The 26,146-nt window shown below is 45.7% G+C and overlaps 1 protein-coding gene and 1 long non-coding RNA gene across 13 annotated transcripts; one reads left to right on the top strand and one right to left on the bottom strand.

The window, feature by feature from the left end:
• Positions 1–301: 301 nt before the first annotated feature.
• Positions 302–5,339, bottom strand: LOC308573109. The gene is made up of 2 exons (XR_014001921.1): positions 3,366–5,339; positions 302–1,245 (listed from the first exon to the last, which is right to left on the bottom strand). It is a non-coding gene; the product is annotated as an uncharacterized lncRNA (long non-coding RNA).
• Positions 5,340–12,633: 7,294 nt separating this feature from the next.
• Positions 12,634–24,118, top strand: TMEM11 (transmembrane protein 11). 12 transcript variants are annotated; one of them, XR_014002076.1, is made up of 5 exons: positions 12,899–12,930; positions 15,415–15,524; positions 18,174–18,268; positions 21,848–21,931; positions 23,199–23,334. XR_014002076.1 is itself a non-coding variant. In XM_081170285.1 (3 exons), the coding sequence occupies exons 1-3, from the start codon at positions 12,868–12,870 to the stop codon at positions 23,713–23,715; spliced, it is 690 nt and encodes a 229-aa protein (XP_081026411.1). In that variant the 5' UTR covers positions 12,800–12,867; the 3' UTR covers positions 23,716–24,118. The 12 variants fall into 12 exon arrangements, 2 of the variants coding, with proteins under 2 accessions (XP_081026411.1, XP_081026412.1); XR_014002078.1 differs by lacking the exon at positions 12,899–12,930 and adding an exon at positions 16,396–17,685 and having other exon boundaries at positions 15,425–15,524; XR_014002074.1 differs by lacking the exon at positions 15,415–15,524 and having other exon boundaries at positions 12,772–12,930.
• The last annotated feature ends 2,028 nt before the right edge of the window (positions 24,119–26,146 follow it).

Below are 26,146 nucleotides of genomic sequence, written 5' to 3'. Positions count from 1 at the left end.
GCTGGAAATCTACAACCCTGCAGAGGCGACGGTCTTTTTTAAACATCCACTTAGGCCCGTAAGCACATTTTGCTACGTCAGGATGCCAACTCACAATGCAAAATAAACCGTGGCTGTCGCAGGGGTTGGACTTGGAAAGGAAGCAGGTTTTCGGTGCTAACTGCAATAAACACGATGCTTTAGAGACGAGAAAACTGTGTCACTCTGATGTGCTTCTGCAGACGTGAGCAATATGGACTGAGTGAGACAGCAAGTGTACATGATGAATTTCGTTCCCCACAACAAGGGAACGGCCTACCTGGGTGGCCACCCAGAGGCGAAAGGTGTAATTAAGCGATCCAGTTCATTTGGGGTGGAAGGCTGAAAAACTTGACTGCACATTGGAGAAGGAAAGGGCCTGTTGTTTTGTTTTCGTTTTGGGTTTTGGTGGGATTCTTCTTCTTCCTTGCGCCCTTCCAGAACTCTCCTCAAGTGGCAGGCGTTTCCTCTCACACAGGAGAAGCAATAACAAGACTGAGAGTTTAACGGGTAGCAGGAGGAAGGAAGGAAATGGTAGGGCAGAGGAAGCTGTGCGAGGCAAACGAATCCTGGGCATTTTAACAACAGGAAAGCCAGTCGCGATTGGCAGCCACTTTTTAGGGTCTCAAATGGAGACGAGCCAAGGAAAAAGCTGCGGCAAGTAAACCTCAGCTGACTTACTGACAGAAATGGACAGTGCAAAAAAAATAAAAATACAACAGGATTTGCTTGGCTGCCTTGGACATAAGCATGTGAAAGCTGTCAGAAAGAAAAGAGGAGGACTTGGCTTGTTCTCTGGCTTTCTCTAAGCAGCGTTTGTGTGGATGGAGAAGTAATTAACACTTGAACCTCATCTCCGCCTGCCTGTGGGTTACATGATCAAAAATGGCAATACCATTTTTTCCTTTAGTTTTTCAACACTTCATTTTGGCTTCCCCTTTCCATCATGTTGCCCAAACCCTGTCCCTCTGCTCCGAAGTCCTTGTGTGGAGACTTATACTCGACTTAAGAGCTATTGTAGCTTTCTCAGCAAGGCGGGCTAGGCCAGGCTGCCATGGCGACGGCAGGCCGCAGGGGCTTCTCTGTTTGTTCCAGGCCTTTATCGCTTTGAAATGTCCCCCTCTCTTGCCCGGCTTGGTTCTTCAACAATATAGCTGGTGGGTTTGGCTGAAATAAGACCATGGGTCCCTGTGGTAACATTACAACAGGAAGCTAGGTTGATTGGTGCTTATCTGTATTGTACAGTGGTACCCCGCAAGACGAATGCCTCGCAAGACGGAAAACCCGCAAGACGAAAGGGTTTTCTGTTTTGGAGGCGCTTCGCAAGACGAATTTCCCTATGGGCTTGCATCGCAAGACGAAAGCCCATAGGGAAATGCTGGCGGTCGGGAGCAAAGACTTTCGCCCACAGCCGGCCTTCAGAAGAGGACCTCTTCTGAAGGCCGGCGGGGGGCAAAAGTCTTTGCTCCCCCCGCCTGCCTTCCCCCCACCTGCCCCGGGCGATCTTAAAATGCTGGCGGGCGGGAGCGAAGCGTTCGCTGCCGACCCCCAGCATTTTAAAATCTCCAAGGGACAGCAGAGAAGTCTCTGTCCCGGGGAGGTTTTAAAATGCTGGGGGTCGGGAGCGTTCGCTGCCGACCCCCAGCATTTTAAAACGCTGTTCCGAAGCGGGGGGCGGGAACATCTGCCCCAGCCGCCCCACTTCGGAATGATGTTCCGAAGGGGGGAGGGGGGGCGGGAACAGCTGCCCCATCCGCCCCACTTCGGAACGCTGTTCCGAAGTGGGGAGATGGGGCGGGAACAGCTGCCCCATCCGCCCCACTTCGGAACGATGTTCCGAAGGGGGGAGGTGGGGCGGGAACAGCTGCCCCATCCGCCCCACTTCGGAACGCTGTTCCGAAGTGGGGAGATGGGGCGGGAACAGCTGCCCCAGCCGCCCCACTTCGGAACGATGTTCCGAAGGGGGGAGGGGGGGCGGGAACAGCTGCCCCAGCCGCCCCACTTCGGAACGCTGTTCCGAAGTGGGGAGATGGGGCGGGAACAGCTGCCCCAGCCGCCCCACTTCGGAACGATGTTCCGAAGTGGGGAGGGGGGGCGGGAACAACTGCCCCATCCGCCCCACTTCGGAACGCTGTTCCGAAGTGGGGAGATGGGGCGGGAACAGCTGCCCCATCCGCCCCACTTCGGAACGATGTTCCGAAGGGGGGAGGTGGGGCGGGAACAGCTGCCCCATCCGCCCCACTTCGGAACGCTGTTCCGAAGTGGGGAGATGGGGCGGGAACAGCTGCCCCAGCCGCCCCACTTCGGAACGATGTTCCGAAGGGGGGAGGGGGGGCGGGAACAGCTGCCCCATCCGCCCCACTTCGGAACGCTGTTCCGAAGTGGGGAGATGGGGCGGGAACAGCTGCCCCAGCCGCCCCACTTCGGAACGATGTTCCGAAGTGGGGAGGTGGGGCGGGAACAGCTGCCCCAGCCGCCCCACTTCGGAACGATGTTCCGAAGGGGGGAGGGGGGGCGGGAACAGCTGCCCCAGCCGCCCCACTTCGGAACGATGTTCCGAAGGGGGGAGGTGGGGCGGGAACAGCTGCCCCAGCCGCCCCACTTCGGAACGATGTTCCGAAGGGGGGAGGTGGGGCGGGAACAGCTGCCCCAGCCGCCCCACTTCGGAACGATGTTCCGAAGGGGGGAGGTGGGGCGGGAACAGCTGCCCCATCCGCCCCACTTCGGAACGCTGTTCCGAAGGGGGGAGGTGGGGCGGGAACAGCTGCCCCAGCCGCCCCACTTCCGAACGCTGTTCCGAAGTGGGGAGGTGGGGCGGGAACAGCTGCCCCAGCCGCCCCACTTCGGAACGATGTTTCGAAGGGGGGAGGGGGGCGGGAACAGCTGCCCCAGCTGCCGGGCTTCGTAGCGCTGCTGCGAAGCCGGGCGGGGGGGTGGGAACACCTTCTGAAGGCGGGCAGGGGGCGAAAGTCTTTGCTCCCCCCTGCCTGCCTTCCCAGGGGCTTTTAAATCGCCCCGGACAGCGGAGAAGTCCTCCGCTGTCCGGGGCGATTTTAAAATGCCGCCCGCCAGCATTTTAAGATCCCCCGGACAGCGGATCTCCTCCGCTGTCCCAGGGTTTTTTAAAATGCTGGGGGTGGGAAGAAAAGCCCTTGTCCCCCCCCCCCCAGCCTTCAGAAGAGGTCCGGGGACAGACTGTCCCCGGACCTGGCCTGAAGGTGGTTTCCCTAGGAACGCATTAATTGATTTTCAATGCATTCCTATGGGAAACCGTGCATCGCAAGACGAAAAACCCGCAAGACGAAGAGAATTGCGGAACGAATTAATTTCGTCTTGCGAGGCACCACTGTATTTAAAACAGCAGAGAATCAGTTCTGGCATTTGTGGAGGGATATCTGATGTTTTTCCACTCTCCTGACAACTTTCTCTCTCCCCCGCTTTTTGACGCACACCCCTGCCAACATTTTTGGGTTGGAAAATGGGTAGACCTCTGCCCATTTAAGGGCCGAAGGGAGCTAAAGCAGATGGGCAGAGGAAGCCACCAGTTTCTTACCGTTCTGTAACTACTGTCGCGTCCGCACCATATTTTTAAAGCACTTTTGTACTGCTTTCACAGTCACGTAGAATTCAGAATATTCTCTAGGGGAAGCCGTGGCTGTTAAAAGCGGCATAAGAGTGCTTGAAATGTCTGGTGTGGATGTTGACTGTATCATAATTGCCAATCCCCTCTCCTGTTGTCTTGATAAGATCAACATTTCAATGCAGCACTCGTGCTAGGTATGCTGTCGGGTGTCATGTGGAAAGAACCAAGCAGTGAATGCAATCCTAGTCCCACTACTTTTTTTGTACACTGTGTGTGTGTGTGTGTGTGTGTGTGTGTGTGTGTGTGTGTGTAGGCAGGCATTTATGGCTGTCAGAAACACGGACTTGCCTCTCCTGCTCATGTATACCACTGTTCAACGCAGGTAGAGTTTCTACCTAGGATGACTGCAGTGGAGGGTTCTTCGTTTTGATTTCTTGAGAGCTTAGTGAGATCAAGGCCGGCCAACCCTGCCTTAAAAACAAGCTCAGTATTTTGATAGTGCTGCAGCTTCATCCTGAAGGTGCTACAACCATCATTTCAGTCTCTGATCCACCTGAGATTTTGATAATATTTTATTACAACACCAAGGGTTTACTGCTGGATCCACCCCCTTCTCTGTTCTCTGTGTTTTGATATTATGTTGAATAGCAGTGTTTGCCAGTTCCAAGCTGGAGTTTCCAGTTACTCATCCCTTGCCACCAAGAGATTTGCAGAAGCAACTGTGGTGGGGTGGAAACGACTTCTCTCCCTGTCTAGATCAGGGATTGAGAACCCATGACTCTCTGGATATTGTTGGACTCCCAACTGCCATCATCTCCAGCTGGCATGGCCAATGATCAGGAGTGGTGGAAGTTACAAGTCCAGCCACACCTGGACAGCCACAGGTTCCCCAGTTTGACTCTAGTTTATTTCAATGATAGGGCATCTCCCTTGCAGCTTGCTAAGACAATTGCTACGGCTTGCTGCTGGAGAACAGAACAGAAGATGGAGACATCTCCCTTACTCATGTGTTGAAGGCACAAGCTATAAAGCTAACTGGGGAAACAAAGACAATTGAATAACTCCCAAAACCACCAAATGGAATATCTATTTATGACTTGTCCTCCAGTGTTGTTTTCCACTCAGTGTGGATATAATTTCATTGACCCCAACCTCTTACTATTCAATTAAAAGTGGTAAATAATGTGCCTTTCCTACTCAGGACCTCTTAAAATGATCTTTCTGTTGTTGTTTGTGTCTAACATTATCCTTCCCCCATTTGTCATATTATTAAGGAAACCTGACCCTTTTGCATGGTATACAATAAAAATGTGTGGCTAAACCAATTGGCATCGCCTTGTCTTGCTGGTATTTGATGGGGATGGACATGTAACTTAAGAGAAGAGGTAACTCACGTGGATTAAATTGTGGGCATTAAAAAATGTAAAGGCAGTGTCTCTAGGAATACATTTCAAAACTCTAAAATAGAGAAAGCCACTGCGATGCTCTCCTGGTGGTTTGACTCCAGCTCTCAGCCCCAGGCAGCATGGCCAATGTTCTTGGAGGTTTAGACATATTCATGGAAGATAAGGCTATGCACTATGTCCGGTATCAAAGGTGTATGCTTCTGAATACCAGTAGGGAGAGGACTGTTGTGGTCAGATCCTGTTGGTGGGCTTCCCATTGGCATCTGGTTTGCCACTGTTAAAACAAGATGCTGGACTTGATCTGCCTTGGGCCTGATCCTGCAGGGCTTTAGTTATGGGCGCTTCCAGATTGACTCCTATTCCTGCCATACAGCTGCAGTTCCTGGAGTGGCTTAACAGTCAATCCCAGGGAATTCTGGGAGTTGTAGTCCTGTGAGGGGAATAGGTCTAACAACTCTCGGCACCCTTAACAAACTACAGTTCCCATGATTCTTTTTTTTTTTAAATAATTTTTATTACGTTTTTTCCAATTACAGATAGAATAGAGAAAAGAAAAAACAAAAAAGATAAAAAAGAAGAAAAAAAACCAAACCATTTCAGCAACTTATTTCAACTTCTATCGGACTTCCCCACATCTCCCGCACAGTGCATTCTTAACAATAAATTTGTCAGCAAATTGTAACCTTGTGTCATATGTTTCTTTTGTACTTTCAATCACAATTTAAGTTTAAATCCCTTATTTCCCATTTACTCTAAAAACATAACATATTATCATCTTTAGCCGTTTAAACTTTGATTCTTTCAATAATGTTATCCAATTTCATATATAATCCACTCTCATTGCTGGGGCTAACCTTCCAAATCATGCGGCATCTTATAGTTCATATAATTTATAAAACTTTTGCAAATAGTCCTTAAATTTTTTCCAGTCCTCCTCCATTGCTTCTTCTCCCAAATCTCGGATCCTGGCAGTCATCTCAGCTAACTCCATGTAGTTCATCAGTTGCGTCTGCCATTCCTCCAGCGTGGGCAAATCTTGAGTCTTCCAGTACTTAGCGATAAGGATTCTTGCTGCTGTAGTAGCATACATAAAAAACGTTCTGTCCTTCTTTAACACCTTTTGGCCGACAATGCCCAAGAGGAAGGCCTCCGGTTTCTTAGGAAAGGTGTACTTAAACACCTTTTTTAACTCATTGTAGATCATTTCCCAGAAGGCCTTCACTTTTGGACAAGTCCACCAAAGGTGAAAGAATGTCCCTTCAGCCTCCTTGCATTTCCAACATTTATTGTCAGACAAATGGTATATCTTAGCAAGCTTGACTGGGGTCATGTACCACCTGTATATCATTTTCATAATGTTTTCTTTCAAGGCATTACATGCCGTAAATTTTATACCGGTGGTCCATAACCTTTCCCAGTCTTCAAACATAATATTGTACCCAATGTCTTGAGCCCATTTTATCATGGCTGATTTAACTGTCTCATCCTGGGTGTTCCATTTAAGCAGCAAGTTATACATTCTCGATAGTACCTTGGTCTTTGGTTCTAACAGCTCTGTCTCAAGTTTCGATTTTTCCACCTGGAATCCTGTTTTTTTATCCAGCTTAAAAACCTCATTAATTTGGGCATAGTGAAACCAATCTTGCACCTTATCCTTTAATTTTTCAAAGCTCTGCAACCTCCAATTGTCTCCAATGTTTTCTATTATTTCCCCATATTTCGGCCAGCCGGCCTCCATATTAGGTTTTTTCCGAGCCTTGGCCTCTATTGGTGATAACCACCTCGGAGTCTTACTTTCAAGTAAGTCTTTGTATTTTTTCCAACCATAAATATTGCTTTTCTGACAATATGGCTTTTGAACATTCCATGTGTTTTTGCCTTGTCATACCACAAATACGCATGCCAACCTAACGAATTGTTAAAGCCTTCCAGATCTAGGACATCAGTGTTTTCTAGCAAAATCCAATCTTTCATCCAGCAGAAGGCTGCAGCTTCGTAGTATAACCTTAAGTCTGGCAGGGCAAACCCCCCTCTTTCTTTTGCATCAGTTAATATTTTAAACTTTATTCGGGGCTTTTTGCCCTGCCAAACAAACTTCGAAATATCCTTCTGCCACTTTCCAAAACATTCCACTCTGTCCACGATCTGCAAGGCTTGAAACAGAAACAACATTTTTGGCAAAACATTCATCTTTATAACTGCAATTCGGCCTAACAAGGATAGTTTCAATCTTGACCAGATTTCTAGGTCTTTTTTAACTTCTGACCAACATTTCTCATAGTTGTCCTTAAATAAGTTCAAATTTTTGGAAGACAAGTTAACCCCCAGGTATCTCACTTTTTTAACAACATTTAAGTCTGTTTCCTTCTGAAACCCATCTGTTTCAGAAGATGTCAAATTCTTTCCTAATACCTTAGTTTTTTGTTTGTTCAACTTAAATCCCGCCACCCGACCAAATTCTTGAATCAATTCTAAAACTCTTTTAGTACTAGATTCTGGCTCCTGTAATGTTAAAACCAAGTCATCTGCAAAAGCTTTCAGTTTATATTGTTTCGCTCCGACCCGTATTCCTTGTACCTGCCGGTCCTTCCTAATCATATTCAGCAACACCTCCAGGACCGAGATAAATAATAAAGGGGATAGGGGGCACCCCTGTCGTGTTCCTTTTTCAATATGGAATTCTTCTGTCACCACATTGTTCACTATCAGCTTAGCTTTCTGTTCTGAATAAATTGCTTCTATTCCATTTTCAAACCCCCGTCCCACTCCCATCTCTTCCAAGTTTTTCTTCATAAACTTCCAAGAAATGTTGTCAAAGGCCTTCTCTGCATCGATGAATATTAACACTGCTTTAGTGTTAATATTTGTTTGTAAAAGTTCCAGAATATCAATAATGTTCCTGGTATTGTCAAACAAATGCCTGCCTGGAAGAAAGCCTGCTTGGTCCTTATGAATTACTTCATTTAGAATTTTTTTAAATCTATTTGCCAAAATGTCTGCAAATATTTTGTAATCCACATTTAGGAGTGAGATGGGACGGTAGTTCTTAAGTTGAGTCTTTTCAGATTCCACTTTGGGTATCAGTGTGATGAATGCTTCTTTCCACGTTTCTGGTGTCCTCCCTCCCCCCATAATCTGGTTGCAAACCTCCATTAATGGTTGCATCAGGTAGTCTTTTAACGTCCTATAATACTTGGAGGTAAGTCCATCAGGGCCTGGAGATTTGCCTAGCTGCATATTCTGAATGGCATCCTCAATTTCCTGTTGTGTTATTTTGTGGTTCAAGATTGATCTCTTCTCCTGAGATAGTTCTGGTAAACCATTGTCCTTCAAAAATTGGTCTATCTCAATCACTTCCTCAGGCCCTTGGGTATATAATTTTTTGAAGTATTTCTGGAAACACTTTCTAATTTCTCCTGGTTTCTGGATGTTTTTCCCTTCAACTTCTAGGTTGGTAACATAATTTAATTTTTGTCTCTTTTTCAACTGCCCAGTTCCCATGATTCTTTCAGGGAAGTCGTGATAATTTAAAGTAGCATGATACTGCTTTAAAAGTATAACGCAGATGGAGGCTTAGTCACTCGTGGTGAGTGAAGGTTATTTCTTGGCTTCACCTTGCCCTTAGAGATTACATACATGTTCTCAATACTGTGGAATGACTAGATACCAATATTTATCCTGGCAGATGTCCAGTTCTTGAGGGCCATTTCATATAAACCTTGCACAAGAGCCCAAAGCAATCCTGGCTCAGCAACCATGTAATGCTGGCTGTTGAGGTATGGAAAATGTTGGGAGAGGGAATGTAATGGGGTGTCCTGGAAGAAGACATGCCCTTCCAAGCAAGAGCATTCTGTGCTGCAACTTTTTGTTGCAGATCCCACTTGTACATTCCAGAAAAACAAACAAGGATCAGTGAGGGCAGAGGCCAAAGAAGGAACAGACCGTTTATGACATTATCTTAATTTGCAAGAGATAACTTAGGTTGTTGATGGCTCATTTGTACACACAAGAATCACAAAAGATCCATCATATTGTATCATTAGATTGTCACCTCAACTTTGAGGAGAGTCCATTTGCACATTATGCTCTGGTTATCAAGTGGACGAGCCCAAAGCACCCCTGGAATGACATGAACTTCTGTTCAGAGATGAACATGTGTTCCTGCTATGTCACTGCTTGTTTTCATGAATTTTATCGAGACTGGGCCTAGCTATGCACCCACTTCGGTCCAATTCTCACAGCTGTTCGGAAGAAGGGATACTGCTCAGAACCGTTCCACACACCAGTCATAGCACCTCATGGTGACCATAACACATAAGATCTCAGGCAATATCTAAAAGCCATTTTCCAAATGCAGCTATGTGAAGGTCTGATTCAGATGCTCTAAAATGCCTTATGCAGCTGAATGGAGGAAGTAATGTTTACCCCAGTGTGACCACATTGGTCAGGCCACTTCCTGGTACTGATTTCTCCAAGTGTTTTTATTATTTAAATTAAAAATACAGGGTCTGCTGCAATCATGTGAATTGCTACCAAGAAGCAGCAGCAGTTAACCTGGCTGCTCAAAGTAAGACAATATGTTCTCAGTAGGGTAGCATCCATGAGTTCATTTATATGTAGGTTTTAGAGTAGGAAAAGGGAAACGCCAGATGCTGCTGAACTACAACTCCCATCATTCCTGACCATTGACCATGCTACCTGGAGCTGATGGAAGTTGGAGTCTGACAACATCTAGAGGGCCAAAGGTTCCTCATTTCTGTTTCAGAGCATCTGATCTGGGTCAACATTGTCACCTTTCACTGTTATGGGTGACTGTTTTTTAATGTCGTATGGGATGTTAATACTTTATATGAATTTTTCTCTTGGTATCATGCATTTACGTAAATGTTTTTCACAGCAAGTCACTTGGAGATCTTTTTAGGTAACGAGCAACTAGCAAGTTTAATAAATAAAAGAATGGTGCCTAATAATTACAAAGCATAGACCCACTGAAATTAATGGGCATGGCTATTTGGCTTAGGTCTATTCATTTCCATGGATCTATGCTGGGTAAAAGCTAGCTGAATGCAACCCAATATATAATTAAAACTAAAATGCAACCTGAAACCAACAATAACAGCAGCATGAAAATGCATAAAAGCAAATAAAACAGAAATTCAAAGGATCCAAACATATAATGATAATAATAAAAATAAATTTTTATTTATATCCCGCCCTTGCCAACCGAAGCCGGGCTCAGAGCGGCTAACAACAGTAAAATGATACAGCATTCTAAAATCATTTCATTATAAAATTAATTCAAATCAGATTAATGGCAACCATTGGGCTAGAGTTCTGTGAGGATTGCCAAAGGAGGGAGTCAGGCTGTGCCCTGGCCAAAGGCCTGGTGGAACAGCTCTGTCTTGCAGGCCCTGCGGAAAGATGTCAGTCCCGCAGGGCCCTAGTCTCTTGTGACAGAGCATTCCACCAGATCGGAGCCACAGCTGAAAAAGCCCTGGCTCTGGTTGAGGCCAGCCTAACCTCTCTGTGGCCTGGGACCTTCAAGATGCTTTTGTTTGAAGACCGTAAGTTCCTCTGTGGGACATACCAGGAGAGGCGGTCCCATAGGTACGAGGGTCCTAGGCCATATAGGGCTTTAAAGGTTAAAACCAGCACCTTAAACCTGATCCTGTACTCCACCGGGAGCCAGTGCAGCTGGTATAGCACTGGGTGAATGTGATCTCGCAGCGAGGACCATGTAAGGAGTCTCGCTGCGGCATTCTGCACCCACTGGAGTTCCTGGGTCAGTCTCAAGGGCAGCCCCACGTAGAGCGAGTTACAATAATCCAGTCTGGAAGTGACCGTCGCACAGATCACAGTGGCTAGGTCAGGGCGAGAGAGGTAAGGAGCCATCTGCTTAGCTTGGCAGAGATGAAAAAATGCCGCCTATAAAACCCTATAAAACAGGGTCCAGTCCGATAGGTCAAAAAGATGAGCCATGTAGCAGCAAGGGTTCAGTGGTAAGAACCCATTTTGCATGCAGAGGTTCCCATTCCTCTTCATTTAAGAAGCCTCACATGCCAGGTGAAGTGAAAGATCTTTGTATGAGACCCTGGACAGCTCCTGCCAGTCAAAGGTCAGAGCAGACAATACTATCTAGTGATACACAGATGGACAAATTAGAATGTAAGAAGAGCCCCATTGGATCAGGCCAAAGGCTGTCTAGTCCAGCACCCTGTTTTTACAATGGCCAACTAGATAATATATAATGATCACTATATGTTTATTTAAGCCTCAACTTTTCCCCCTGACAGGGACTCGAGGCAGCTTACAGCCAAAATAAAGAACAGCTGAAACCTGGGGGATGAGGAATGACAATTATTTAAAACCAATTCACACACGTATGAATGAGATCTATTCAAAACATACAACCACAACAAAATCAGCATTGCACCAGCACCCAATTAGATGCCTCAATGAATGAGAAGCCCAAAAGCAGAACCTTGAGCCCAGCAGTGCTATTATCCACACTGGTGATTCCCAGTACAGTGGTACCTCGGGTTAAGTACTTAATTCGTTCCGGAGGTCTGTTCTTAACCTGAAACTGTTCTTAACCTGAAGCACCACTTTAGCTAATGGGGCCTCCTGCTGCTGCCGCGCCGCCGGAGCACGATTTCTGTTCTCATCCTGAAGCAAAGTTCTTAACCTGAGGTACTATTTCTGGGTTAGCGGAGTCTGTAACCTGAAGCGTATGTAACCTGAGGTACCACTGTAGCTGGCTTTCAGAAGCATGCTGCCCGCCAATTTTAAATCCTGTAGTTTGAAGTACATAATCTTAAGGAAGCTTCTAGCATGGTGTCGGGTTGGAGTGTCAGACTAGGCCCTGAGAGACCGGGGTTCAAATCCCCAGTCGGCCACGTAACTCACTGGGTGACCTTGGGCCAGTCTCAACCCACCTCACAGGGTTGTTGTGGATTTAAATGAGGAGGGGAGGGGACCGTGTGTGCCGATTTTCTGCTGCTTGGAGGAAAAGGTGGAATATAACTGCAATCAACAAATAAATGTGTTCCTTTGTGTGACCCAAGTGACCTTAACTATGGGACGCTGTAATCCCAGGATGTAAAACTTCTCTAAAAAATAAACAGAAATGGCTGCATTAAACACAATGGGATCGGGGCAGCAAGGCCGTAAACTAAGCAGCTACTTGGATGTAAATCCTATTACAATAAGTGGCAGCTGCTTTCAAATAAACTCCTTGCAAAAAGAAGACTTCTTGGCGCAACTGGAGGACACGAGCGTTCTGAAAGGCACCGGTTGTGATTGGCCGTGTTCATAAAAGGGGGTGGAGCACGCTCAGGAGCCTCCTCCCTCCCTGCTCTCCTGTGTTGGTAAACGTTCTCCCTCAGACCCACGTGGCTTTGCGAGAGGCGACCGCATGGCTCTCGCGTCCCGCGACTTCCTGGGAGCTGTAGTTTCTCTCCCCTCCCCCTTTCCTATAAGCTTTGTCCCAACTCGTTCACATCGTGACTACATTTCCCATGCATAGCCGCGCTGGATGGGGAGTCCGACCTCTCCCGCTAAACGCCGCCGCGCGAAGCATTCTGGGGCTTGTGGTTCGAGCGCGGAGCGGGAACCTTTCCCGCTTTTTTTTTTTTTTAATCCTCCCTTTCCCTGCCCCGCCTCTCTCCTCCGAATGGGAGCAAGCTCACCTCTCCACCCCGCCGCCACACTAAAGAGGACTACGTTTCCCGGCAGGCCTCGGGACCCTTTCCCCCTCCCTCCCTCCCCCCTTCGCCTCACGGCGCGCGCCCTTCCCTCCCCCGCCCCCGCCTTCACTTTTGGCGGAGACATTTCCGAAGCGAGTCTCTCCAAGATGGCGGCATGGGGAAGGAGGCGCGCGGGCCCCGGCAGCTCCAGCGGAGGCGGCGCCGGCGCGAGGGAGAGGTGAGCGGCGGAGGCCCGGCTAGCTGCCCGGCGGCCTCCTCCCCGCCCCGGCTCCCGGCCTTCACGCCCTGGGCCTAGGGGAGCCGAGGGCTGCTTCTCCCCTCACGCCCCCCTTAGGCCCCTCAGCTTCTTTGAGGCCTCCTCTTGGCCTTTCAGGGGACGAAGCGGGGGCCAGGCCTCGAGACTCGCCAACGGCGGCGAAGGCAGCTTCCGGGGCGCCTCTGTGGGACGGGAGAGCCGGGAAGGAGGGTGCGGGTTGGCCTTTGGGATAAGGGAGGGGATGGCCGGCTGGGAAGGAAGAGTGCTGCTAAAGGATTGCCCGAAGAAGCGGGGGTGCCGAGGTCATTGGGTTTAGGAGGCAGGAGGGGTCGCTCCGGGGTTGGAGGGGAAACGAGGCTTCGGCCTGTGCGGCACAAGGCCTTGGCAAAAGTAGGGCGAGGGGGCCATCCTCGGGAGAAGCCAGGTCCAGGAGGAGTTGGGGGCTGCAAGAGTTCATCCTTGGGGGAAAGGGGAGGGGAAGAATGGGGGGCGCAGGGAGTGGGGCGAGAGGGTGGGCACGGGGTGGATTAGGGGTTGCAGGGCTCCTGGAGGAGGTGCTGCCGAAAGAGAGGTCAAACGAATGTGTGTGTGTGTGTGTGTGTGTGTGTGATATGGGGGGGGCGCTGGAGGCATCAACGTGTGAAGCTTCTGTGAGCACAGAGGAGTCCAGTTGCCTTACAAGGTCTGGGTTCGGGGTGGGGGAAAGGTGGCTCCATCAGGCTGTGGGAAAAGTAGGTATCCCCTCACCGCAGCTTGGAGAGGGAGGGGCATCAGGCCTGTGGCAAGGGAAGGTCAGTACACAAAGTCCCTTAACTCCCGGCGTGGTTCACCCATCCCAGATGTTAGACCCGGAGGTGATAAGAGTAGCTTCTGCTTAGACTAAGAATATTCTTGGATGCTCTTAAAATCTATTTTTGAAGGCCGCAAATGCTCCCCCAAAGTCCTCTGAGAGTGACCTCTTGGTGCACAGCTGTTCCTGTTGGTTGAGTGATTTATGTTTTTAGGTGTTGCATTGTTATGGATTCGGAAGGTTAGGGAGCTGGTGGGGTGGAATTAAGCTGGTGGCTCCTGGCTGTGGCAGTTTCACCCCCTTTGGCCATCAGCTCTCACTTTACTTCTATGTAGATAATGGTAGGAGGTGAAACAAATAATATTTACATAGTTTTCTTGTGGGGTTTCTCCCATTGCTCAAATTAACCCTAAAAGTTTTAACATATTGTATTTTTAGTTTTGAAGTTCAGTCTTTCGTTGTAAATATTCTCACTTTTAAGGGTAAGCTTGTAAAAGATCGGTATTTGCAACTCTCAGTTGAAACTATTGCTGTGTAACTCCTAATTATAATTTTGCATCCAGGTTTCAATGGTTTCAGCAAACTTCCCTAACTTCAGTTGTTGCTTGTTGCATTCTCTCCCATGAAGGCAGAATGAGGATTTTTTAGTAATGGCTAGGGCATTTTAGACTACAGTGGAGAAAGGCATGATTCTTCTGAAGTATCAATGAAAAGATAAATACTTTCAGCTTTATGTTAAAATGGTTGAAGCCAATAAGGAATAGATGAAATGAGCTCTTCCATTGAAAAAGAGTTTAAGACTTCTAAGACAATGTAATAAGAAAGTTATTGATATTGAGCGGAGTGTTTGTGAATATGCTAGAGCAGTTAGAACCTGGACCACTCATGTTTAAGGTAGATAGAGGCAACTGGGGTAAAGAAATGCTCTGTGTTGCATGAAGTCTGCAGAAGTGTTTTTCTGAGAGTCTGTTGCTTGGGAAGCTGATGTAGTCCAAAACATCTGGAAGGAGTCAAGTTGGGGAATGCTGACTTAAACAATGGTTATGCATTGGCTGCAAACAAGTGTGTGAAACTATGGTTTGAATAGCAAATCTTGGGATTGCGCTAACCAAGGTTAAGTTTTAATCTGCAGTGACAAACTGGTAAAAGCAGGTTCTTTGTGCCTTTGCTTAGAGGATTAGAAGCTGGGCTTATTGACACCTATACCTGCTCTCCAAAGACTGGGTTTAGCCCAACCAGCATCATTGTATGACTGAGTTCTCGATCAGAGTGAAGTCAACAAATCCCAGCGGGAACTAACCATAGCTAAGTGTTAGGTCTGCCATAGGTAATTGGAAAACAGTGTATGCTAGTTGGTAATGTGGCTCGTAACAGGAGTTGAGTAATATTCCTGTTTTTGTAAACAAGTAGATCATACCCAGAGTAGACCCATTTAAAAATGGTCATAACTAACTATTACTTACTTTGATGCAACCCATGGTAGGGATGATGGGCGTAGTTTTAACCCCAGTTTACATGCAGCTGACTCAAGAAATGTTCCAGTTCTTTGTTTCTGGCTGAAATAATTATTAACCCCCTTGTATTATGGCTTCCACCCTTCTCTCCATTGAGAAGTTGGAAATGTATATGTCTGTTTTCTGCCCATCTTTTTTCAGTGTCCCCTTCTGAGTAACATCTGTGTGACTTTGGCTGCCAGGAATGTGTTTTGGACGCAGAACAGATCTAGTGTTCATCAAGTAACCACAGAATTCATGCAGCTTTCATGGTAGATTTATTTCCCTTCATTTGTCAGTAGGTTATACCTGCTTCCTGCTTCTTGGATTTCCCATCAATGAGCTTTTTAAAAAATATGCTTTCAGGCTATTTTGATGCTAGGCAGTTAGCTTAAAAGGGAGTCTTGTTGGCATGAGAGGGTTAATGTTGGGTGAATAGCTAATGAATAAAATATTGTCTGGCATGATGGAATATGGTCAAATTTAATAATATAGCAGATACTTCAAACCAGTCAGAAGCATCTCTTTGAGTTAGAATTCCAGTAAATTGTCTGTTCAGATGCTGCTCTTTGACAAGCTGCCTCTTATATTATGATGTTTGACTATGGTTGAAATACTAATGAAGGCATGGGGCCTACTTTTTAGCTACATCACACTGTCAGCTTGTTAGGGCTTCTCCCCTTCCCAGCTTTACATGGGTAGTAGAGCACTTACTGCGCATGCAGAAGATCCCAGAATCAATACCCAGCATCTCCAGGTATGAGTTTGGGAAGTCTCTTGTCTGTAATCCTGGAGAGATGCTGCCAGTTAAGACAGTACTGAACTAGATTGATAAACGGACTGACTTTGTTTACAGCTGATTGCTCGTTAGGGGTAGGTAACCACTGACAACTTCAACCAGCTGCTGTTTCTCCATCTCATCCCTCACCCTCATCATGATCTGGGGATAATAACTACATCAGTTAGAGTAGTAATGGTTTCTTTAGATCAGGCATTGGTCCACATTCCCTCAATGGGCACCTTTCCAGGGATCACATGCCACAGGAAGAGGCAAAAGTCGGCTGAGGATGGATGGAACTTTCTCCATTGTATAGCAGGCTTCATTCCAGTCAGGTTTCTACATACACTTCCCTCTCCATTCAGGGAAGCAAGGGCATTAGCACAGTTCAAGGGCGCATTCCAACCAAGCAGGAGCATTCAAGAAAGTGCTGAGCAAGACTAGGGAGGGGACGCAGCCTGGAAGAACCAATACAGGGGCCTGAGAGTCCTCACCTTTGGATTACGTAGTGTCATTGGCATATCTGGTACAGTATTCAGCCAAAATATATAAGTGCATTTGGGACAGATACCTACAGTCAAAGAGGAAGGAGGGAGGAATGTTGGCAAATGCAGTTGAATGTCTTAAACCTTTGTTATAGTTGGGAATGAGGATTAAGGGAGTAATCCAAATACTATGCTGAAGATATGGGTTTTGCAGAGGAGAGTGGAGGCACCACATACGTTTGGGGTGGGAATTCCATGCCAAGGATGGCGTAAAGAAAAATGACCAGTCTTGGAAGGACTTGGAATGTTGAAAAGTGCTTATAAGCATTTATTTTTAAGCTTGTGTACTAATAGTGAACTTAATTCTCTGAGCAATGATCCTTATGAAACCAAAATGGCATCATTCACACACAAGATGGAGGTACTGGCAGCCGTTTATTAGATTTATACAATGCAACTTCCCCCAAAGGAACACATGACAGCAAACATATCAATACTAAATACAAATAAAACTTGTAGAAACAGTTTGGAACAACCTTCTGAAAACCAGTTTAAAATGCCTAAAAGCAATTGTCTGCTCTCAAACTAACAATTTCAGGATTGCCAGGGACATGACTTTCAGTCATCAAAGGCCTGACTAATGTTTCTCTTAAAAATTAATAGTGAGGGAGACAGATGTGCCTCATTAGGGGGGTATTCCACAAACATGGGACACGCCACTGGCCAGGCACCTCCAAGTAGCTGCAACACCAGCAGGTTCTCCCCTGGTGATTGTACAGACTGAGCACTGTTCAAAATTCACCAGATGCATTATGCGGGGTCCAATTACGAGCACGTGGAGATCTTTGGCTGTTGGCGACTGACATCTCTATCTGGCTGGTCCCTCCAGCTTTCTTAAGCAGGTGAGCAGAAGAGCTTGCTTATTGCATTTATCTCCCACTTTTTTCTGAAAGGAGTATATGGTTTATCTCCCTTCTCAGTTAATCCCTACAACCACCCCATGAGGTAGGTTGGGAGGCTGTGACTGGCCCAAGGTCACTCAGGGAGCATCATGACCGAGTGGGGATTTGAACCCTGATCTCCTAGGTTCTAGGTCCGACACTCTAACCACTGCACCACACTGGCTTCCTAAAGTACTTCTGCTCTAAGGCAGCTCTACAGATTACATAGGTAAATATGGTGAAAGCCAAATTCATTTAAGAGAAGGATCTGTAATATTTTCCTTGAAGCTTGAATTTGTTATGTTCTGGATTGTTTTATTTGATGTTTTAATGTGCTGTAAACTGCTTTGGCATTTTTTACTTTAAAATATAAAGTGGTATAGAAATGAAATTAATAACAATCCCATTGCAAAAAAGGGCACCTAGACACTCCATTGTGACACCATAACCTAGGTTTAAGGTGCTATTTGGCAATTAGCTTGTGTATCAATGAGTTTCTAACGCTGGGCCTGAGATGGCTGATACTGTTTTAAAAAACCGTAAAGACAGAGTGGGGAGTCTGCAAGGTGGGTCCTGTGAGGACTGGACATGTGCAGTGGCCATAGAGCACTGATTAATATCAGAGGGGTGGAGATGAAAACTGGGTGGGAAGAATAGGATGGAGGAATACTCCACTGCAGCATTTTGTTGCAACCTCCACTTGTTCATCTGTTTCAGATATTCAGGCAGTGAGAGTGCCATCGCATATATAGCCAGAGCGGTACCATCCACAAGGCAGAGGGAGGTGTCAGCAGGCTCGGAGGAACCTTGAGGTTTGCAGAAGTACAGTAAACATTTAGAGAAACTAGCAATTTACTGTGATTATATGATCCTGTGATTGTTTTCTTGTGTGAAACACTAGGCGCACATTCAGCTGTGTGAGTCTTCAAGTTGAGCAAACACAGTGGACAACCTACTTTTATTCAGCTCTGAAGTTTTGGCTTTTCCATTCTGAGTGAAAATCTGCTGGGCCACTTCACATGCGTTGCTGTCCTTTCTTTTGTTTCACGCGCCCCTTTTCAATGCTCTCTTGAGCATGGCTTTGCATCAGGGGGCTGATATTAATGGTAATACCTAGACTACACTACTAGGCGTTCTGGGGTGGGCATCCTCTCCATTCAGCTCTGATCTCCAGTTACTGCCCAGTTGTTGCAGCTCTGATGTTTCCCCAGCAATCTTGTCAAATCATGTACAGCCTTGGTGATACTGAATTCTTTAACCATGGTTAGCATTGAAAGAGTTTGATACACATAACACATGCTTGTCTTCGGCTGTGCCAGAAAGTGCTGACCCTAGCGATTAGACTTGGGACAAAGTGATCCAAGACCCCTACGGTGTGCTGCTCTTGGAATTTAATGGCATTTGAAAGCTCATGCAATTATTCGGATGTACCCTTCTATACTTGACACACCATGTGACGAAAACTTTGCCAGTCGGCAGTGCAAGAATTCCTCTCCTTCCAAGAACCACTTCTTTGTCCTAGTTTGTTCCTGATTTAAACATTTTATTTCATTTCTTAATAACTGACACTGAGAGAATTTGATATAAAAAATTGTCCAAAAGGCATTCAGAAATGCTTGCACTCTACAATGTTTATGCTAGTATTTTGGTTTTGGTATTCCCTTCCAAGGCATCTCTTGAACCTAGGTTTCTATCATTTAGGTGCTGGGTTAAAACTGTGTTTTTACTTTGGCTTTTAATTGAATTGTGACCTGCCTTTTTTTAACAGGCTGCTGGTTTTCATTGGCACAACTTTTATTATTTTTATGACCTGTGTTTCAACTTTATGTTGTAAGCTGCTTTGAGCATATTTGATGGAAAGATGAGATAGAATGTGAATTGTCAACTGATTGTTTAGTTGGTCTGCTGTGCAAATCACCAGTTGATTATTAAATGGGGATGTTACAGGTACCTCATATATGTGCCTTTTGTGACACAGAAGGTGTAAAAGTGTAAAGCTGCAAAGCAATAGTTTAAAAACTGCTGCTCATGGTTAGGACAGAAGGTCATCTTAGTATTTCCGTTCATTGCCTATTACAGGAAGGCACAAAAATGACATCAGAGAACAAACATGTGTCTTTAGCTTGCATTGCAGTGGATTAAAATTTGCCCCCCCCCCAATTATCTAAAGGATTAGTTGAGTGATCAACCAATTACAGCTTGCAGCAGTACTATGTATGCGTGTGAATGTGAGGTTTTCAAATTCCTATGCAGCTGAATGCAGGAATTTCTCCCGCTGTGGGTGTGTATACACTAAAGCTTGCAGTCTTGAAACATATATTTTTGCTATTGCTAGATCCTCCCTCTCCTGCCCCTGCCCCCACCCCCTGCTGGGCTGTCTCAAATGTATGAAGAGGCAGTAAAGCTAACTCCCAAAGCCCAAAATCCTGTCCCAGCTGTAGGTTTATTTGTGCTGTACTTTATATGCAGGGTTCAGACTTAATCTTGGGGTTCTTGGGTGACAAGTGTACAGACTTTCATCTTCAATGTATTGAAGCCCATGGGTTGCTGCAACTGGTGAATGCAGTGTTGTTGTTTTAAAAGGAATTCCCAATGAGGCTGTCACATGATGGATAGCCTCTATGGATTTCTCTACACGCTTCTCGAGATTCTAATCCTTGCTCTGATTTAGAGAGAGAACTGGGTGTGCTGAGCTTTTTTGCAACAGTGGTAAAATTTGCACCCCCTCCCAGTGTCATCGGTGGGAACGTTATTCCAGGCAGACGCTAAACAAACTCCACACCACACAAAGCTTCCCTTTGTTTTGGATGAGAGGGTCTAGAAAAAGAATGTGTAGAGTACACAGCTGCTCCAAAGCTTTGTTCCATCCCATTTTGAACAAAGGTGTCCTTTGGCTATGTGGTCTGGAAAAAGCTTTCCCCTGCCGTGGTGGCTTTAAAATGGACTAAGTTGATCTGCGTCTCAAGCACAATACTAGCAGGGTGCTTCAATCCCTGCTTGTTATAGAAAGAGGAGAGTACATTTTAAAGTCCCTCTTCAAGAGATTGCTATTTACTGGCTTTTTGTTCAGAATAAATCCTAAAGAGGAGATGGGGGATGTGGCAGTCATATTCTTGGTCTTCAAAACTGAGGTACCTTTTAAAAGAGTCTACCCCCGTCCAAGTCAAGTAAACAAGATTGCTCCTTGAATCTTGTTTTGCATGGTGTACCTCACCGCAGCATCAAAAGTTTTAAAATTTCAAAGCAGCTTGAAATGTTTTGTCCGAATTCACTGATAGCCATTTTGCAGTGGGGTTTTCTTGGCTTCACAGGAGGGAATGTGGAAACTATTTCAATAGCACACCCCCCCCCACACACACACAAGTGTGTATTGATCTGCCCTGCTGATGTTCTCAGGCATGCTTTCAGTAGCATCCAATACCTTAATCCTTGCTCATAGTCTGCTAATGAATATAGCAGTGTGTCCTGTTCTGGTTGATGACTTCTTAACATTGCCTCTCTTGCTGCTTGTGTTTCTGGAGTTCTGTTTTTACACTTGCTTTGGACCTTGCATATTGTGATTGGGAACTGGTTTTTTGAATACACATTAGGAAGGCCATCAAGGTGTATCAATTGTGGCTGTTCCTTTGAAACACTGGGAGCAACAACAGGGAAATGACTAGATCTCCTTACCATGTATCTTGAAGGGGGAGGAGCTGTAGCCTTGTACATCTGGGGCAGAAGAATCTAACCATAGGAGGCCAGTGTCATTTCTGCAAGGGTAAATTATGCTGGTGTAACTGACCCCTATTGCAAACTGTTCAGGGGTGGGGCTGAGCCTAGCAGAGGGAAAGGAAGAATTTAGAAATGGAGTTTGAGTTAAACCACTGTTTTCATCAGTGTAATTTGTGCTGGGTTGCTAGGTAATGTGACTAAGCTGAAGAGAGTCTGGAATAGAGGTAAATCTGCCCAAATGCTCCTTTTTTGAGTCTAGTTCCAGCTGAGCTGGGTTGGAGGATGGACTGGTGTATCTCTGACTGAGCTGGAATAAGGGGCTTTACCTAGCTGAGCCCTGACTCAACTGGAGATCCACCTATTCCAAACTCCTGGCAGATCAGATCTTGGGTTTGGATTGCTCCCGAAGTGTATCTTGATGTGAGGAATCACTTTCCTAATGCAAAATATATGTATGTTCAAGTCATTACACTAGTTCAATTCAACAGGACCTGCAGAAGAGCTGGCAGTGGCCACCCACCCACAGTGAGACAAGTAGAATAAAACAGCAAAACATTCATAGTAGAACACTGAAAAGGGAGCAGGGAATGTGGTGCAATATGGCATTGGTAGCACTGTTCTGTGTGTTGGGAGTGAACCAGAGAGGATCTCCCCTTCATTTATTTGTCTTCCTCTAGTCACAGACCCGTGAAGGATCCATAAGCAAAACTGCAAAGTACTGCTGGTTCAGAAAATGTTCTGAATTTCTAAACTTGAAAGAGGTAGGATCTGTTTCCCCTCCCAGGCCCATTAATTTCTAGTGTGAGTGTGGATTGGTTAATTTCCAAGCTCCATGTAGCTAAATGGTCCCACTCTCCAGGTTGTTTTGGAAAACTTCCTCAGGAAAGCTTTTTGCCTTCAGAAACTGGCCTCTGAAAAAGTAGATATACTTTGCTTGCAGGAACAGTCCTGTGATGTTAATTCTTAATGTCAGCGGCCACCTTCAGACTTTGGCCAGATATATTGATAACACACACACTGCTTTATATCACTGGAAAACGTGGTCAGTTTTGAGGAAAAGAGATGAAAGGATGAAGCTGATGTCTAGGGAGGGAAAGACAGTGAAAGTCAAGATCTGGTTGCCACTACTTGAGGGTTTAAAAGTATTGTTTTGTGTAGACTGTGTCCAGTAGCAATCCCTAGATCTTTATCATCACCAAAAGCAACACCAAAATTTTGTGAGAGATTTCTAAACTGCCCTTCATCAAGGGGATCCCAGGAACTCAATATGGAAAATTGTCTGGAAAGGAGCTCAGCCAGACCCTGATATGGTGACCTGCCATCATTTTTGAAGCATTTGGTGCAGAAGTTCCTATCTAGCCCATGTGATTAAGGAACAAAGTTTGAAAACATGTGGCTAGTGCCTGCTGTGAAGGCTTAGTTACCAAAGGGAGTTTTGGACAAGTCTTCCCATCGTAACAGGTTTCTGTACCATGTACTATGACAAGTCTCCCAAATCAGTTGATAATTTTCATGCACTCATGTTACCTGGCCCTCTAATGCCTGAGTTCATGTTGGAACAAGGCTAGGAATACCGTGACTCAAACAAATTTTGTATGGGTGTCCTTAAATTCGGAGCACAAGATGTTGATGTCCTCAGTGCACTGTAACAGTAAAATAAGAAGTGCAGAACAGGTTTATGACCACCAAGTAAATAAGACCTGAACTGCTACTAGGCTAGTAAAAAAAGTGTGTGTGTGTGGTTTCTATGAAGGTGGGGGTCAGTTCCCTCTCTGCTGGACCACTGTGGGCCGTCGTCGCCCCCCCCCCCATGCTAGTTGTAGAGCCTTTTCATCCTCTGCAGTTAGTACAGAAACCACGCAGAGGAGGATCAGTCATCCTTCCTTCTACTGCCAGGCTTGCTTGCCTAGAATTCTTAATTTGGCTACAGCCCCTAGGCAAGCTTATAGGTTGTACTGATGGGGGGAAGGCAGGGAGCAAGGCCAGTTCACAACCCTCAAGTAACTCACTTGCCTTTTCTTCCAACAGGGTCACCTTGTCTGCCACAGACTGTTACATTGTTCACGAAATCTACAACGGCGAGAATGCTCAGGACCAGTTTGAATACGAGCTGGAACAGGCCTTAGAGGCTCAGTACAAATACATTGTGATTGAGCCCACGCGCATTGGGGACGAGACGGCCCGCTGGATCACTGTTGGGAACTGCCTGCACAAGACGGCCGTGCTAGCGGGCACAGCCTGCCTCTTCACCCCCCTGGCTGTTCCCGTAGATTATTCCCATTACATCTCTTTGCCTGCTGGCGTCCTCAGCATAGCCTGCTGCACCCTCTATGGGATCTCGTGGCAATTTGACCCCTGCTGCAAGTACCAAGTGGAGTATAATGCCTATAAACTCTCTCGCCTGCCCCTGCATACACTCACCTCCTCCACTCCCGTGGTTCTGGTGAGGAAGGACGACCTGCACAGAAAGAGACTGCATAACACGATAGCACTCGCTGCCCTGGTGTACTGTGTAAAGAAGATTTATGAACTTTACGCCGTATGATTGCGGCAGAGGAAGGAGAAATCCGCAAAGACAAAAAAAAAAAAGTGTATTAATACTCCCACAGTGACATTCAACTTTTCTTCTTGAAGTGGTGCCTGGGAAGCAGTTTGGTTTATCCATATATTATTTTTTTTTGTTATTTTTAGAACAAAAATAACATGTCACTGGGTGCATCAAGGGAATTTTCAGTTTTCTTACACCTCAGACATGGATCTGCCGTGAAAAGGAACACTGTGGGAGCTGAAGTCAATAATGGAATGTCAATGAACGGAAAGATACCTAAGAGGGAGTGTGGGTTTTTTGTTTCCCCCCCCAAGAAACCTTTAAGTATATTGTTTAATTGTATTCTACAGAACCAGCTCAAAGTTATCACTGACCATTCATTAAAAGATGAGAATTTCAAGTGGTTTGCTTTCTTTTGGTGCCAAAGTTGTTTCTAGAGGAATAACTCTTAAGGAAGGCTATAATCATACTAACTCGTGAGTTTGAAGTGCAGCTTTTGGTTATGAGTAGATGGCCTCCTTGAGGAGGGTTCACTGTTTACGGCAACAAGAGGAGGCTTGCTGGGTGCTTGATGTTAACTTTCCCAATATTTGTACTGTTGGAACACAGAAACATAAGCCATGCCCTTTTGTGTGGGGCTTACCTGCCCTCAAAGCTTAGTAAGCCTTGCAGTGCAGGAAAGTCGCAGCAAAACTTAAAATGTTAACTAAGACAAGGCTGAATTTGCAAATTCTGCTGGATTTTACCTGGTGTTAAGATTATACTGTTAGCATGCAAAGAACAATTCTTCCCTTCATTTAATTGTACAGGGATTAAATAACCTTTATAATGGACTTCAGCCCTGTAAAAAGTAGCACTTCAATGGCAAATTTAAATATCCTCCATAGCAGATTATAGTGTAACTGCCCTATTGTAAGCACTTCTCCAGAATTTGTTTTTTATTCTGAATACTAATGCCCAAATGAAACACGTGGTGTTTGAATGTCTCAGTACACTGTTAAAGAACAGGTCTGTTAAGTATCTCTTTCCCCCTTTTCTGTGTTTTATAACACTAAAACTTGCTTCTGTAAGCAAATGATCTTCCATAAACTGCCAGCCCCTATGACTCTCTCACAAAAACTCAATTGGCGCATGCAATTCCCCCCCCCCCAAGTGAAATTGTAGGCAGACCACTTGCTCTTCTATAACAGGACTTTATTTCAATCATTATTGCATGCACCCTCTTTAAACTTTATCTGGCAGAAAAAAATCCATGTTATGTTCTTCCCTCCCTAGCATCTAGTTCAACCTATCTTGGATCCTGCCCCTGCTACCCAGTGATGGGGAACTCAGGGATGAAGCCATTGCTAGCCACACTTAAGAGTGGACCCATTGAAATGAATGGGCCTCCTCTGAATAAGCTTGGTGACATAAGAGTGTAATGATAGTTGGGCATGAGGTACATTCTACTTGCCATTATGGATGGGGAACTTGAGGCAGAGCTGCCCTTCTTACAGTATTTAGTCAAGTCCCCTGCTCCTTTTAACTTTTCAGTGAACTGTGGATTGTGTATAAGTCTTCATTTCCTAGTTGGAAACAAGAAGTCTTCCCTCTGATCACATTTTAACTGATAAATCCTAAAAGAACCCCTGGGTATTTTCACAAGGCTCTGGGAAAGAGTAAGACTATTGTGACTTCCAGTACAAGCTTTGAACTTGCGAATGAAGCATGTGAGCATGCTCAGATCACATACAAATATATTCTCTTGCTTAGCGTGATAGCTGCAACATGACCTTTGTGCAATGTTTAGTGACCTTGGAATGGCATCCCACAAGGGCAAAGCCAGAACTCAGTGCTATGTTTAGCCCTTGGAATCCAGTACAGCAAGCAGAGAGCTTGCTGCTGCTTCTGTTCAGTAGGTCAGTTTGGCCAAGGGTTGAAATCCTGCAGCCTTGTGGTCACAGTATCTGTTGAGTGCGCCAAGCAGATTCCTGTATAACAGGCGTTCTGCAAGTAACTAATGCAGTAATTCCCTCAAATTATAAACCAGAAGGGTGAAAAAAGCACAAATATTATGTAAAGTGTTTTAGCTTCTGTTGGTACAAGCAATCACTAATGTTCATTTATTTACTCTCAAGGTTAAGAATTCTGAGAACCATCTTGTTAGTTCTACGGAGTTGTGTGATTGCTGCAAGGAATCTTTGTGTTACCTACCTTATCAGAAGCATGGAAACTGTGTCTGTCTACGAACAATTCTGCTTTCAGGAATCAGGCTTTTGAATTTGCCATTGGAGAATCAGTAAGACTGAATGGGGATGGAGGCTGGTACTACTATCAGGCAAGGATGTTCTTTGCGCACTAGATACTACATCCAGATGAGCTGCAGAGCAAACAGTATATGTAGTTCCTCTTTCATGTCTATTTTAATAGCAGTTAGCAACTCGGATCT

Source organism: Podarcis bocagei (genome assembly GCF_964188305.1).
Source record: "Podarcis bocagei genome assembly, chromosome: 14".
Classification (NCBI taxonomy): Eukaryota; Metazoa; Chordata; class Lepidosauria; order Squamata; family Lacertidae; genus Podarcis; species Podarcis bocagei.
Note: the sequence above shows the minus strand (reverse complement) of the source record. Positions and strands in the feature narration are given on the sequence as shown.

Bases quoted from the DNA above. Each gene is read 5' to 3' on its own strand.
- TMEM11 (XM_081170285.1), top strand. From the start codon at position 12,868: ATGGGGAAGGAGGCGCGCGGGCCCCGGCAGCTCCAGCGGAGGCGGCGC. The intron at 12,931-15,414 runs GTGAGCGGCGGA...ATCTTTTTTCAG, and splicing joins GGCGCCGGCGCGAGGGAGAG to TGTCCCCTTCTGAGTAACAT. The intron at 15,525-23,198 runs GTAGATTTATTT...TTCTTCCAACAG, and splicing joins GAATTCATGCAGCTTTCATG to GGTCACCTTGTCTGCCACAG.